Source organism: Rhinolophus hipposideros (assembly GCF_964194185.1).
Source record: "Rhinolophus hipposideros genome assembly, chromosome: 13".
Classification (NCBI taxonomy): Eukaryota; Metazoa; Chordata; class Mammalia; order Chiroptera; family Rhinolophidae; genus Rhinolophus; species Rhinolophus hipposideros.
Genome location: NC_138059.1, coordinates 6,415,722 through 6,429,871, shown reverse-complemented (window position 1 = coordinate 6,429,871; position 14,150 = coordinate 6,415,722). Strand labels below are relative to the sequence as shown.

Below are 14,150 nucleotides of genomic sequence, written 5' to 3'. Positions count from 1 at the left end.
AGCTCTGTGCATGCACTTTGGGGTGGGGAGAAGCATGGGAGTGGGGTGTGTGGTAAACCTCTAACCCTAGAGAACGTTTTCTAAAACTCATCTGCTTTAGAACACCTGGAAATGGAGACATGATGGGCTGCTCACGGCTGTCCTTATTACAGGATTAGTGTGAAGAGATGCTGCTGGCTTTCCATGGCATGGGTGGAACTTGGCCCATGTAATGGGGTGGCAGTGGGTTGTGGGGGGGGAGTTCCTCTTGTGTCTCCTTTTCCAGCAAATGCCAACACCTCTTCTCAAATCATCTTTGCCTGAAATCTAAGTCTCATTCTTAGTTATGCTCCTTCCTCCCGCCAGCTAAGTGGTCTTCATGAGCTCCCCATGCTTCCTCCTGAACACCTGAGGAATGGGGTCTCCATCCCCTACCCCTGAGCTGGAGAAGCAGCCTGGTGAGGGCCAGGGTGGGAGGCAGGAGGCCAGGTAGGAGGCTGTGCTGGTCAGCTAGTCTGGAGCTGTGGGGCCTGAAGGAGGCAGGGGCAGCGACGGTGCAGAGGGCCGAGTCCACGGGATGGGAGTGAGGGCGTGCTGGTAGGATTTGGAGGCTGATGAGCAATGAGGGCAGAGGTTTAGGATGGCACTCAGGCTAGCTATTAGACAGCAATAGCATATTAAGGTGCGGTGTTGGGATAAGATACTGGGAAGTTTAGTTTGGAACTTTGAAATGTATGTGGAGTGCCCAGGCAGTGGACCAGGAAAGTCTGGCTGGAGCTGGAGCTGGTGTTGGAACTGGAGCTGGAGGTAGAGATGTTAGAGCCATTGGCATGTTTGATTCCCCAGGAAGAATGTGCAGAGAAGGGTTTGTCATCTGTTTTAAATCCCAACCCTGTCAGTTAAAATAACTGTTAAGTTTTACTTTCTGTAGTTTGTATCACAGACCCAAAAATGGCGATAGTAACCACCGTTGGGTACTTATTATATCCAAGAACTGGTTGAGCACTTGACCAATGTTAATTCTTGCACTATTCACAGCAACCCTATTACGTAGTACAGCCCACTGTTCTGCGGTTACGTCCCCTTCATTTTTCTCCCCGGTGCACAGCACGCTCCCCCTCCCAGCCTGTCCTCCGTCCCTCCAGATTCTCATGCACCCTTCCTCTCAAGTGCCGCACCCTCGCCTACCACCTCTGCCCTGCCCTGTCGCTAGCCCCTCACCCGGCTGTGCTGTTCGGCACACCTGTTATTCCCCGGCACAATGTCATTTGCAAATGAGAAAATCAATAGGAACAACCGCTAGCATTTCTTGAGCACATACACATGGGTGTCGCATTTATTCCCTTATGGCCACCCTAGCACATAGGTACACATTCTTTTTCTCCTTTTATTTCTGCTTTCTGGAGCAAGAGGCTGGGGCTCAGGGGGATGAGGTGATTTTGCCAGGTTACACAGGGGCAGGAATGAAGGAAGGAAGCTGGCTTCGCTAAGAGAAAATACACTGATGGATAGACTTTGTGTGGAAGACACAATCCCTGCTCCCTTTAGGTTGGCGACATCTGAAGTCCTGGACAGAGCGGAGAGGAGGATAAATGTGCATGTGAGTGTGTGTGTGTGTGTGTCTTTCCTCACTAAAATTCTTACATTCTATATTAATGATGTCACCTGTTTTGTTTGTTTTCTGCCAAACTCTCATTGCCTAGCATATGTCTGCTACTGTTGGTCTCTAAAACATATATTTGTATGAAGAAAGAAGGGAGGGAGAAAGGAAGGAAGAAATGAGAGAGGAAAAGAGGGAAGAAGGGAGGGAAGGAGGACGGATTGCCTGTTACCCACAAAGCCACGGAGCTTTGGCTTTCCCATGTAAAGATGAATTTTGAAGCCGCCTCACCCAGTTCGGCTTCCCCAAATCCTCAGCAAGATTTTCATCCCCCACTGGCTACACGAGTGTCCTCAGAAGGAGCAGATGCAGGTGGAGGAATGCCTTGTGACCAGCAGAGAAAACAGGGTGTGCTGCTTCACTGAGTGCCCATGAATAGAGGAGTGGGCGCAGCACCTCTATAAAAGCTCCCTGGCCAGAGCCCTGGGCCAGGCAGTCACTTCTGCCCCTCCATCCCCAGAAGGGCCCAGAAATGGCCCTGGGCCTGTGGGTCTTCGGTCTGTTGGCCTCAGCCTGCTTGGTGTCAGCCAACATCTTTGGTGAGTTCTCAGCCAGAGGCCATGGGATGGGGAGGAAGGAGCTCTCAGGCCAGAGCTCCCAAGTCAGCCGGCCTCTCTGCCGGGGCCTTTGAATAGTTAGGATCTCATGAAATCCCTACAGTGTCCAGAGGTGGGTTATTTGCGCTTTCCTTTACAGAGGAAGAGACAGGTTCAGAGAGGTGGACCGAACTGTCTAAGTCACAGAGCCACGGGTTGGTAGACATGAAATGGGAAACCAGAGCTTCCTAATTTAACTCGAACTCACCCACCTCACCCTATTAGCAAATTTTTGACGTTGATATTGTCTTATTTTATTCCCTTAGCTATCTCAACTCATAGGTCATTTATGCGAAGTATTTGAAGAGTCAGCAGGTAGTGCAAAAACCCAATCTACCTATGGAGTAAGATAGACCGCGGCTCAGACACTTACCGTGGGACTCTGGACAAGGCTAAGCTAATTCAGTCGACCTGTGGTTGTGATTTCTGAGTAAACCCTTGCATGTTTCATGCATTCTTAATAGAAAATAAGACACGTGGGAGGTGCTAATTAATTTGCATTCCTACTGTGTGCCAGGAAGGTACTGCAGGGAGTGCTTTGATGAATTCCAGAACCTTCTCTGTGGTGTTCTGACCTAAGTCAGCCTCAGCACGTAGAAACGTGCAGCCCAAGAGTTGATGTTGAATCATCTGGCCAGTGTGTGACCTCGAGCAGCTTACTTGCACTGTCCCTGTCTGAGAGCCACCTGGGTACAATAGAGATACTGCCTCTGCTCCAGAGGAGTGTTGAGGACTAAATGAGCTCATGTGACACTCGGAAAATCGTGACTAGCCACGTAATTACAAGTTGGAACATGATGGTCAGCCATGAGGCTGCACGTAAGACCCGGAAGAGCACCTGGGCTTAAGGGAGCCCGTCTTGGTCACTGGAATCCAGTCCACACACTCTGATGAGTCTCTCCCTCTTTGTAGAATACCAGGTGGACGCCCAGCCTCTCCGTCCCTGCGAGGTGCAGAGGGAAAGCGCCTTTCTGAAGCAAGCAGACTACGTCCCCCAGTGCGCAGAAGATGGCAGCTTCCAGTAAGGCTTATGCCAGCCACGTGGACTCTCGGGGCCACGGGGCCTTCAAGCACAACCCACCCCTCAGCTCTGCCCCCTGCTGTGCCCTTCACGCCTCTCCATGGACTGAGACGTGGCCACTGTCATTTGGAGGGTGTCACCCTCATGTCACGGTTCCCTAGGCCAGTCAACGCTGGGTGAGGTGCCCCGCAACCCCTGCTTCACCCCAGCCAGCGTCCAGGACATCCCTTCTTGTCCTGCCAAAACTTCCACCGTAACTGTTTTGGTAAAAGCTGGGGGCAGGTGAAGTGATGCACACTTTGGTACCGTCCCCTCCTCCTCTTACCCCCCTGAAGAGTCAGAGGTGGAGGGAGCAGATGATGGCTGCCCTTCCAGGTCAATGGCTGCTGGGTCCAGCGCTGGGCTGCGTTCTGCAATTTCCCCAGTGAGGGGCGTTTCGGCTGCCCTATCGTGAACTTAGGTCCAGGACACTCTCCCTGGAGGGTGGGTGATCATCCTCGCCCAGCACAGGGATCCTTTGTCCGCGATGCAATGTAACGTCCCAGGCTGTTCCGGTCATACTGAACTAGGGGCGATCCCTGATAGCACTGCATTCTGGGAACAGCCCTCCCTGCCTCCATTTTCTGTGCCTACAAAACTCTTACAGCCTCCCCAGAGTGCAAAGTGACACTTCTAGTGCAGTCCCTGTTTGGATGCGTGGTAACACTAGGGTGGCAGAGGGGGTAGGAGGACGGCTGACCTGCACCGGCCTTATTTATGCAGCTGTTCCACATCCCTTGTTCCAGCCACTTGCAGTGGCAGCCACCCACCCATTCCTCCTCAGGAGGCTGTTCTCTTTGCCTGGAACCCCTTTTCCCTACTTCTGCCCCTGATCATCCCGCCAGCCTCAGTGTAGCTGTCACGTCCCCTGGGGAACCTTACACATGTGCTTCCCTGTGTCACCGGTACCCAAGGCCCAGCTCTCTGCTGGCCCTGACCCCCCCATGAGGTGTCCCCACCCCCGGTCCGTGTAAGGAGGGCGCTGCCTTTCCCTTCTGCAGCCTCCATATGGCTGAAGCGTCACAACCAGGGGACATTTACTTAGAGCTTGCTGATGGAAAGCTGGCGAGTGAGGGAAGCGCTGCCCGGGTTAGCCAGATGGAAAAGGAGTGCTTTTCCTTTCCCAAGTCACTTGCCCCCCTCCACTCCGATCTCTCCCGAATTTACTGAATGAAAACTTGGAACAGTGGAAAGGCACAAGAAAGGTAACCGGGGTTGTGTCTTCGGGAGCCCATAACGGCATCCATGCGCCATGTCTCTTCTGCCCTCAGGACTGTCCAGTGCCAGCAGGATGGCCGCTCCTGCTGGTGTGTGGGTGGCGACGGCAGGGAAGTGCCTGGCAGCAGGCAGCCTGGGCGACCCATGGCCTGTAAGTGTGAAAGGAGGTCAAAGGGGGCATCCTACGGGAAGGGGGCCCTTGCTAGGACCACTCACATCCGCAAAGAGCACTGGGCTTGGCGTGTGACCGGCCAAGGGTCCTTCTGAGCTTCTGTCTTCCTCTGACTTAGGGTAACAGTCCTGCCCCAGAGGTCCTATTTCCCATAGGACTGCTGTGAAAATGAAATGAGACAGTCAAGTCACTTGTTCAGCAAATAGCTACTGAGGTCCCCGCCGGCCCTTCCCCAATGCCAGGAGCCGGCCTGGTGCTGACGGAACAATGGCAAGCAGACTCAGGGGCCTCTGAACCAGGAAGTGGCCGGAGGGCTTTCTCACCTGAGGTGTTTCTGAAATTTAAGACTTAGGTGAAAAGTTTCCTGCTAATTATTATGATGAGCAAAGAAACATAGTCCCCACTTAAAGCATGTCAGAGTTAAGCCTAAATCCAAGGTCTGCATAAACTGGTCACCTTGAAACAGTGAAATTGAGCCTAGAACCAAGCTGCCCTTTACCGGGGGAAAGCTCTATTTTGGGCATTGGTTTTCGCAGCCAGCATGGATGGCTCAGGGAGCAGGCTGGCTCCCAGCACCCTGGAGGAGTGACCCTGGCCAGGGCACACACCCTCACTGAGTGTGCAGCAGGAATATAGGCTCTGCCTCACTGGTAAAACACCAGACGCATCGTAGGCATTCAACAGGGGCAGAAATCATTAACGTAACTAATCCTCACATACCCGAAGAAGGCCTTTGTATTAGGTTCTATAGATAAGCTGAGCGAGGCACAGAGAGGTGAAGCGACTTCCTCAAGGTCACACAGTGAGCTCATAGGCACACTTGGATTCAGACGAGCTCTGTTAACAGCCAGGCCTGTACTTCATTCACCCCCACGTCTGCCGCACCAGAGCTGCATGGTGTCTGGGTGACAGAGGGGGCCCAGGGGACCCTGCCCTCGTCTGACTCAGTCTGCAGGGTGCTGGAAGGAAACCTGGAATAAAGGTGGGCAGTCGGGACGCTGTGCCTGAGCCTGCCCCCAGCTCACTGAGCATCCACGCGTGGCCTGGTGGTCCCCCCTCAGCTGTGGGAAGGACCTCCTTCCCCTCCTTCTAGGCAGACACCCTGAAGCTGTCCCCGCAGCCCCGCTGTGACACCTCTCTTCCTGCCCTTAGGTCTGTCCTTCTGCCAGCTGCAGAAGCAGGAAGTCTTGCTGAGCACCTACATCAACAACACGGCCGCCACCTACCTCCCTCAGTGCCAGGATTCGGGGAGTTACAGGCCAGTGCAGTGTGACCTGCGCCGGGAGCAGTGCTGGTGTGTGGACACCGAAGGGATGGAGGTGTACGGGACGCGGCAGCAGGGGAGGCCGAGGCGATGTAAGTCTCACCCAGCACAGCACCCCTAGGAGGCGGGGCTGCGCTGCCTTCCACACCCCCACCAAAATGGTCAGGTGTCCTCGCCAAAGGTGGAGAACCTGGCCCGCAGGGAATGCAGGGAATGAAAGCGCTTAAGGAGGGTTTGGCCACTTCTCCTACTTCCACACTGCACGTGATCAGTATTCACTGGATGAGAGTAGGAAGCTGAAGCGGGATTTCCATGAGCTCCTGCAGACCTTAGTCCCTGTTTGGGTCTCTAACTGTCACACGGGCAGCGTGAATGTATGCCCATAGGCTGCAGACACACGCGCACCTACTCACACCTAAGACTTGAACATTTTCCCTTGGGAATTTTAGGTCCAAGGAGCTGTGAAATAAGGAACCGCCGTCTTCTCCACGGGGTGGGCGACAAGTCGCCACCCCAGTGTTCTCCAGATGGAGAGTTTTTACCCGTCCAGTGCAAGTTCGTCAATACCACAGACATGATGGTTTTCGACTTGGTCCATAACTACAACAGGTAAGGGGAGCCGGCCTCTGGGGCTTGCCCATCGCTGGGCGACCCTCCTTCCTATCTCTCCTGCCATAGCCTGTGCTCACGTGGGGGCTGGGTGCTGTGACGTGTCATACAGCACCTGGCACTGGTGGACATCTGAAGCGTGACAGCATTTTTAACAAAGAAAGCTGGCAACAGCTACGCAAATGAAAAATACATGAGCCCTGTGGGCCAGCCAGCCCATGGAAATAAAAACACCAGAATGTGAAGACATATGTACAAGGATATCTACTGCGTCGGTTTTCGTTGTAGCAGAAAACTGGGAACAAAGTGAGTGAGCAACCCGAGGGATGGCTGAATAAATGTGTACCCACCGTACATATCTATGCAGCCAGTAGACAGAATGCATTAGAACTACACCAGCTGACTGGGAAAGGGTTCTGCAGCATATTATGAACATATATAAGATATAAAGTACAGATAGCACAACATGGTTTAATTTTTAGAAAACAAACAAGAAACGGATGCTCTTATGTGCATATATGAGCATATGATTATGCTTGTGTCTGTAGGGCACTGGTGAGCACAGAGAATAAAATGCAGAAGCACGTACTCAGGTTGCTGTGGAGAAGGAAGGTGGAATGGGGTGATGGGACTCGGCAGAAAAGGAAAAAAGACTGCACTGTGAAAAGCATGGATATGATCACACTTACGTATTTTTGTAAATTGTGTGTTTGTATGCACTTATGACTAAGTTTAAAGATTTAAAAACAAGTATAAAAAGGGAGCCACGTTCTAGATCTCAGCCCAAATAATCAGGTAGCCTGGTTATTCAGGATGGCTGCTTCATTATTGTAAAGGGTGCCACAAAGACTTCAGGTACCCTGTTTACCCAAAAATAAGACCTGGCTGGACCATCAGCTCTAATGCGTCTTTTGGAGCATAAATTAATACAATACCCGGTCTTATTTTACTATAAGACTGGGTCTTATATTGCATAATATAATATAACGTAATGTAATGTAATGCAATATAATATAATAAAATGCCAGGCCTTATGTTAATTTTTGCCCCCAAAGACGCATTAGAGCTGTTGGACCGGCTAGGTCTTATTTTAGGGGCAACACAGTAGAATTGGAACGTCCCGAGGACAGCAATAGTCTCCTCTTAACCGCAGTTTCGCTTTCCGTGGTTTTAGTTATCTGAGGTCAACCACACTCCAGAAATATTAAACGGAAAATTCCAGAAATAAACAATTTATAAGTTTGAAATTGCACGCCATTCTGAGTAGTGTGAGAAACTCTCATGAGTCCCGCTGGGTCCCACCTGGACGTTATTCATCCCTTTGTCCAGCGTCTCCACGCTGTAGACGCTCCCACCTGTTAGCACCTTAGTTGCCGTCTTGGTGATCAGGTAGATAAACTGTCGTGGTGTCACAGTGTTTATGTTGAAGTCACCCTGATTTTACTTCAGAATGACCCCAAAGCACAAGAGTAGTGGTGCTGGCAATTTGGATATGCTGGAGAGGTGCCGGAAAGTGATTCCTTTATGTGAAAGGTGAGTACAGTACAATTAGATATTTTGAGAGAGAGACCACATTCACATAACTTTTACTACAGTATATCATTGTAATTGTTCTATTTCATTATTAGTTATTGTTGTTAACCTCTTACTGTGCCTAAGTTACAAATTAAACTTTATCGTAGGTATGTGTGCATAGGAAAAAACATATGTAGGATTCAGTACTATCCGTGGTTTCAGGCGTCCTCGTGAAGGGGGACTGTCTTAGACTGTATCCCCCACAGATAAGAGCAGGGGCGATCGTAAACATCACTAAGGATATCAGGCTGAGAATACTGATAGCGATTCTCCTGGACAACCTGAGCTTTACGTGGCTCCCAAACAAGCACTCTCTCCCCTGTGAGACAGACGGGATTCTTTCTCATGTCTGTGTGCCGGGAGAGCTCCCAGATTAGCAGCCTGGGAATAGCAACTGTCCCATATGCTGGGCTTGTTTGAGCTGCACGATGTTTTAAAAACGAGGGGGAATTTTAAGTTGAATTCTATGAAATTTCTGTCTGTGTAGGTAAAAATAGTTGAACATCAGCAATTTCGTACATTCAACCTAATACACTGAATTCTGAATTCCTGATTCTAAAGAACAAGGGTGGGGGGCTGTTCGAATTCTCCCACAGCACCAAGAAACTGGCCTTAACCTGTTCTTTCTGGACTGAGTGCACCTTCCTCCAGCCCCCCAACCCCTAGTGCTCTGGGTCCCTGCACCTTCTGTTGCTATATTAGTCCTGTCTGCTCCATCCATCTGCATTACTTGCCACATACCATCTGCCATTTTGACTCTCGTTTGGACTCTGCCACTGCTTGGCACAGTGACCTGGTCACTTACCCTCTCTGAGCCTCAGTGTCCCCATCTGTAAAATGGAGGCAGCGCCCTGCTCATTAGATCATGGTAAAGATCTGATGAGATCTCATCTATGAAACTACTGTGCCCATTGTAAATTATTACGCATTGTAGGGACTCCTCCAGTGTCACCCAGCTTCAGCAAATGTAGATGAGATCTTCCCCCCCAGGCCCAGAGAAAGGTCTGCCTGTGAGCAGCACATAAGAATCTCCAAACAGTCTGATTTACTGATGTTCATCGATGCAAACCAGTGAGTGCTCCGTCCAAGTTCAACTGAGTGCTGACTGCATACAGGGAATTTGGCATCCTTTTACCCACTTCAATACTTTCAAAAATAATTGGAGGGATAATTATGGTCTCTAGCATACAAATGAGGAATCTGAAACATAGAGGTTAAGGAACTTACCCAAAGAAGCACAATTAGTGGGTGTTAGAGCTGTCTGGCTCCTTTTACTATCCCATGCAACCTTGATTCGGTGCACAACACAGAGTTTTGCACACAGTAGGCCTATAATCAATGCTTACACCATCTTTGAAGGTGCCAGCTTGAGGCACAATTCACAGCTCCTTCCACAAGAGGGCAGTCGAGTTAAATGCAAAAGTTCAGGACTGAGCATCCATTGTTTGGGACAAACAAAACAATTTACCCCTGAAACGGGATCGTTTCTTTTTGTAAGCAAGCATGTCTCAGAGCGAAGTTTGATTTAGGAAGGTCATGGGAAGGGTCAGATAGTTGGTTACTGGAAGCCTACCCATCATCAGGAATTTTCTGATAAGCAGCAGACCTGGGCAATGCCAGGCCCACCGACTCTATTAGGCACAGTGGCAGGAGCTGTGAAGGCCACGTGGAGAGTCTAGACATAGCACGTAGGGCTGCCAGATTAAAAAAAATAATACAGGATGACCAGTTATATTTGAATTCAGCTAAGCAAGGAGCAATTTTGTAATATAAGTATGTCCCTAGTATTGCACCACAAATTTTAAGTCTGGGGTGGGGGTTGGGTACACCTTAATAACGATCGGACTAGGATTTAGACAATAATGGGTGGTACTGGAGGAAAGCAGAGTGGGTGCTAGGAGGCGACCCTATGAGTTGGGAAGCTGCTGTACTTGTCCAGGTGAGAGGTAATGACTTGGCCTTGGGTAGGTGATGGAGAGGGGGATGGGGAGATGGGATGAGGCTGCAGGAATATTTACTAGGTGAAATCCACAGGACTTGGTGAAGGAATAGATGGGGAAGATGAGGGAGAGGAGGAGTCGAAGTTGACTCTGAGGTCTTCTTTCTAGAAGGATGGTAGAGGATGAGTTTGGGAAGGAAAAGTCACAAATTTGATTTTGGAGTATTGAATCTGAGGGGACTTTGGGGGGAAAGTTCAACTGGAGAAGTGGTGTCAGGCAGTTGACTTACGTCTATGGGGTCACAGAAAGGCCGGAAAGCTGTGGGCAGCCTATGTGCCAACTTGTTGTGGGTTCTTAATGCGTTGGGTGATAATTTGCACTTGAGCGTGGCCCTCGCGTCTGCCCATTGGAAGCAGGCCCTTTTGCCTCGGGAGGAAGGCCGCTGCTCACCGCGCCTATTTGGCTGGTGACTTTTACAGAACTATGTTGCGACGGGAAGTAAGCTTTGCTGGTTCTTGTGACTCTTCCCCCATCTTACAGAGGCCCTTGCCCAAATATCAATTAGGGAAACGTATTCCGGCTAAACAGATGGTAGGTAGTGGGGTTGAGAGCTGGAGCTGTTACGCAGGCCGTAGTGGTCCGAGTTACAGTGGAGTTCACTGAATTCCTAATGGGCCCTCGTCCTTAGTGACTATGCTCACGCAAACTTCCTTAGCATCTAGTCTCACCTCCAGTGCCTTGGCCAGCCACGCTTTCCAGATAATTCAGTGGGAAGGATCAGATGGATCTTAACCTGCGGCCAAGGGGCAGCATTACCCAAATATGGGAGTGGCCAAGTGGACTGATCATTTGATGACCGTCCTGTGAGGCATTGGTGGTGGCCTGCTGGGCACCGGGCACCATGCCAGGTCGCAGCTCCAGCGTTGAGGAGAAACCCTCTAGTGCAGGAGAGAAGCAAATAAAATGCTAAATTTATTAACTGATGGTTACATTTCTGTGGGCGGAGTTACAGTGTGTGTGTGTGGGGGGGGAGGGGTCAGCTACCTGAGCCCAGAGCCATGGCTCCTACTCTGCCAATGAGCAGGACCTGATTTCTGGCTGGGACTGACATTTTCTATTCCACCGAGCCTTACCTGTGATTTCTCCAACTCTAGTTTGGCCACAGTCAGAGAGTAAACTCAGCAATACCAACATTTTCCCTTCCACTGTAATTTTCTTTCTTGAGGGCTCTTCTACGATTGTCCCCAAATTTTGCTTTTTATTCCACAAAAGGGAAACATCTGTTTTCACTTGATGAAATTATTTTTAGGTTTTAAATTTTGTGTTGCTTTTTCTCTTTCCGCTTTCTTCTGACATGCCCGGAACGGGATTGAAGTGGAAAATAGAGGAAGTGGCGAGGAAGCAAAGTAAGGGTGGGAAATAAGAATAAAGCAAGGCAAACATTGGTAGACAACATTCAATCTAGAAAGTGTGAACAGATGTGAGGCGCTGCACACTGTCTCAGCTTCCTATAACCAGAGAAAGGGCGAACAGTCCAAGTTATTTGGTTTCTACCAGATAAAAACAAACCAGTTTCTCACAGGAACACAGTTTTTTCTTTTACGGAGGATGCAAAGAACTGTGTTCCCCAGATCCTTATAAAAGAGATAAGGCCACATGCCACAGAGGGCCACATGACCTGACAATGTGCCGTGGCCAACAAGACCATCGGTTTTCTAAGGCCAGTGCCTCTGAGGCTCAGTTGGCACATGTTCACGCACAGTGCTGCAATGGTTGAGATGTCTGGGTGCTGGCCTGCTGCACCAGACCCGTGCCTCCCTCTGTGACCCCATCCTGTTAGGTTTCCCTTCTGCCCGCACTGTGGGCCTCTGTCTCCCACCTTGAAGTGGGAGGCATGCTCATAACCCTGGCCATGGTCTCCATTCCTCCATTCTCTCCTCGTCAAATCATCATTCTTAGCTTTAGAATCCCACTCAAGGCTCACTTCCTTTGACAGCCTTCTGTGGCCACAGGACAGGTCCCAAACTCAGCGGACCCACGTGTTAGGATGGGACCAGAGCTGTCTGCCGTTCGTCAGGACGTTAGGTGCAAGTTCAGTAGATTCATTTTTCTTGGGGTGACAGAGAAGGGTTGGGAATCTATCTAATGAGAAGGAGGTGGAAAGCATGGCAAAGGCCCTCATGACATTAAGGCCCCCATGACATTGGGTGACATTAAAGCACCAATGGCAATAGCTGAAGCTGTAAATAAACCAGCTTAGCGCCATCGTTATACTGGGGGAGGAGTCCAGCATTCATAGATGGTGATATTGTTTCAGAAATCAGCCACAAATCAGATGGCATCACATTGAATTTGGGAAACAAAGGAAACTGAGGAAACTTCAGACTTGAACTTACTGTGACTGCAGGGCAGGGTTCCCTAAGGACCATGCTCTGTTTAACTGTAGCCTCCCCATCCGGCCAGCTGCTGCTGTCAAAAGAGCATGGGCAGTGGACTCAGGATATCTGGCCTGTGGTCCTGGCTCGATGATCTTGAACCAATCAGTTCACCACTCTGAACCCCAGTTTCCTCACTTGTGAAACGGAGCTTTTTAAGGGTTGCCATGAAAGTTAAATGAGATAAAGCATGGAGCTTGCTTGGCCTCGTGTCTGATCATTCAGTACATGCCACTTGTGATTACTTTTATTAGTAGTGATTAATAATAGCGATCATCATATGTGGTTAGGCCAGGACTGCAATTCTGATGTGTCCAGCTCCATCCAGGTCCTTAGTATGTTCACTGTACACAGAGGGCTTAAAGATGACAGTGCTAGGTGTCTCCCCACAAGTGAGCAGAGAACAGCCCTAGAAAGTCCAGGTGGCAGTAGCTGGCCTTAGGATGGTCTTCCTGGGAGGATGGGAGGACCCTCCCTCTAGCCAAAGCCACGGTGTTCTCCAATATGCAAGAAGAATGATTCAAGAGTGAGGTGCATGCAAAAAGCACAGGGATGTCCAGATCCTGGGAAGCTTACAAGACCAGCAACCCAGAGAGAAGAACTCTACCTGAAGGTGATGGGATGAAGATGGCTCAGAGACCCTGCTGGTCTCATGGGCCCCGGGACAGGACTTTGAGTTGGGCCTTTGGGTTGAATCAACAGAACATGGGACTAAAGTGATTTAAACATCCTGTGCCTTATGCTGAAATGGGTTTCAGAACCTTGAGCCAACCAGGTGACCCTTGAATACATTCATCCAGCATGTATGTCTTCAACATCCATGAGGTGCCAGTCAAAGCTAGGTGCCAGGCATGCAGAAAAGAGTGTCGGAACAGAACAGAGTCACGTGCCTTTCAGGATGTGGGGCAGAAACCAAGTACAACCAAATGCACATCGAAGAATACTGTTGGCAGAGATAGTTATCATGTGCTGCACGAGACCTGGGTTTGAACCATTATTTCAAGATGGTAACCAACATACTTTATCTCCTTAACCTCTAAAGTGGAGATGAAAAAAACACCACCTGCCTTTGAGGAGCATTCAGTGGGTTAAAGAAGTCAATGTGTGTTAAACATTTTGCAGATTGTCTTTTACCAAGTAGTGCTCAATAAATGGAAGTGCGTATTGTACTATTATTAGCCCTTCTAGGATTGACTTATCCCAGGTCCCTGTTAATGAACCTTCAATCAGTGGCAACTGGGCAAAGTGAGTTTTTAGTTTCTATTATGCATAACTCCCTTGCCATGACATTCTTTTTTATTTAGCTCACATACACATAATAATAGGCCAATGACAAGGAAAGAAAATCCATAATTCTATAGCACTTTGCTTTGCTTTGTTTTGCATACTCATTTCATTTCAAATTAGCGAATGCTCGTTACACCCCCACATTTAGGCTCTGAGCAGTTCCTGCACAATATATCACCTTCCAATATTGGTTCATTTCCATTGTAGTAATTGCCATGTGTGGACAGGCTGTTTTGCATTTTGTCCTTTTTACATAATGTTATGTACACATCCACTAAGGGCATTTGCCAAAATGTAGTTCTTAATCTTCCTAAGGTTGTACACTCAGATTGTTTTCAAGAGTTTGCTAAACTAG

General features: G+C 49.4%; 1 protein-coding gene across 1 annotated transcript in view; it reads left to right on the top strand.

The window, feature by feature from the left end:
• Window positions 1-2,111: 2,111 nt before the first annotated feature.
• TG (thyroglobulin) overlaps window positions 2,112-14,150 on the top strand; it is a gene marked incomplete at its 5' end in the record, with an annotated part of 218,933 nt that continues 206,894 nt past the window's right edge. Inside the window, 5 exons of the mRNA XM_081071189.1 lie at window positions 2,112-2,178; window positions 3,148-3,256; window positions 4,567-4,664; window positions 5,838-6,041; window positions 6,399-6,558. Coding sequence (XP_080927315.1) covers window positions 2,112-2,178; window positions 3,148-3,256; window positions 4,567-4,664; window positions 5,838-6,041; window positions 6,399-6,558 — 638 coding nt within the window. The remainder of the gene's footprint in view (window positions 2,179-3,147; window positions 3,257-4,566; window positions 4,665-5,837; window positions 6,042-6,398; window positions 6,559-14,150) is intronic.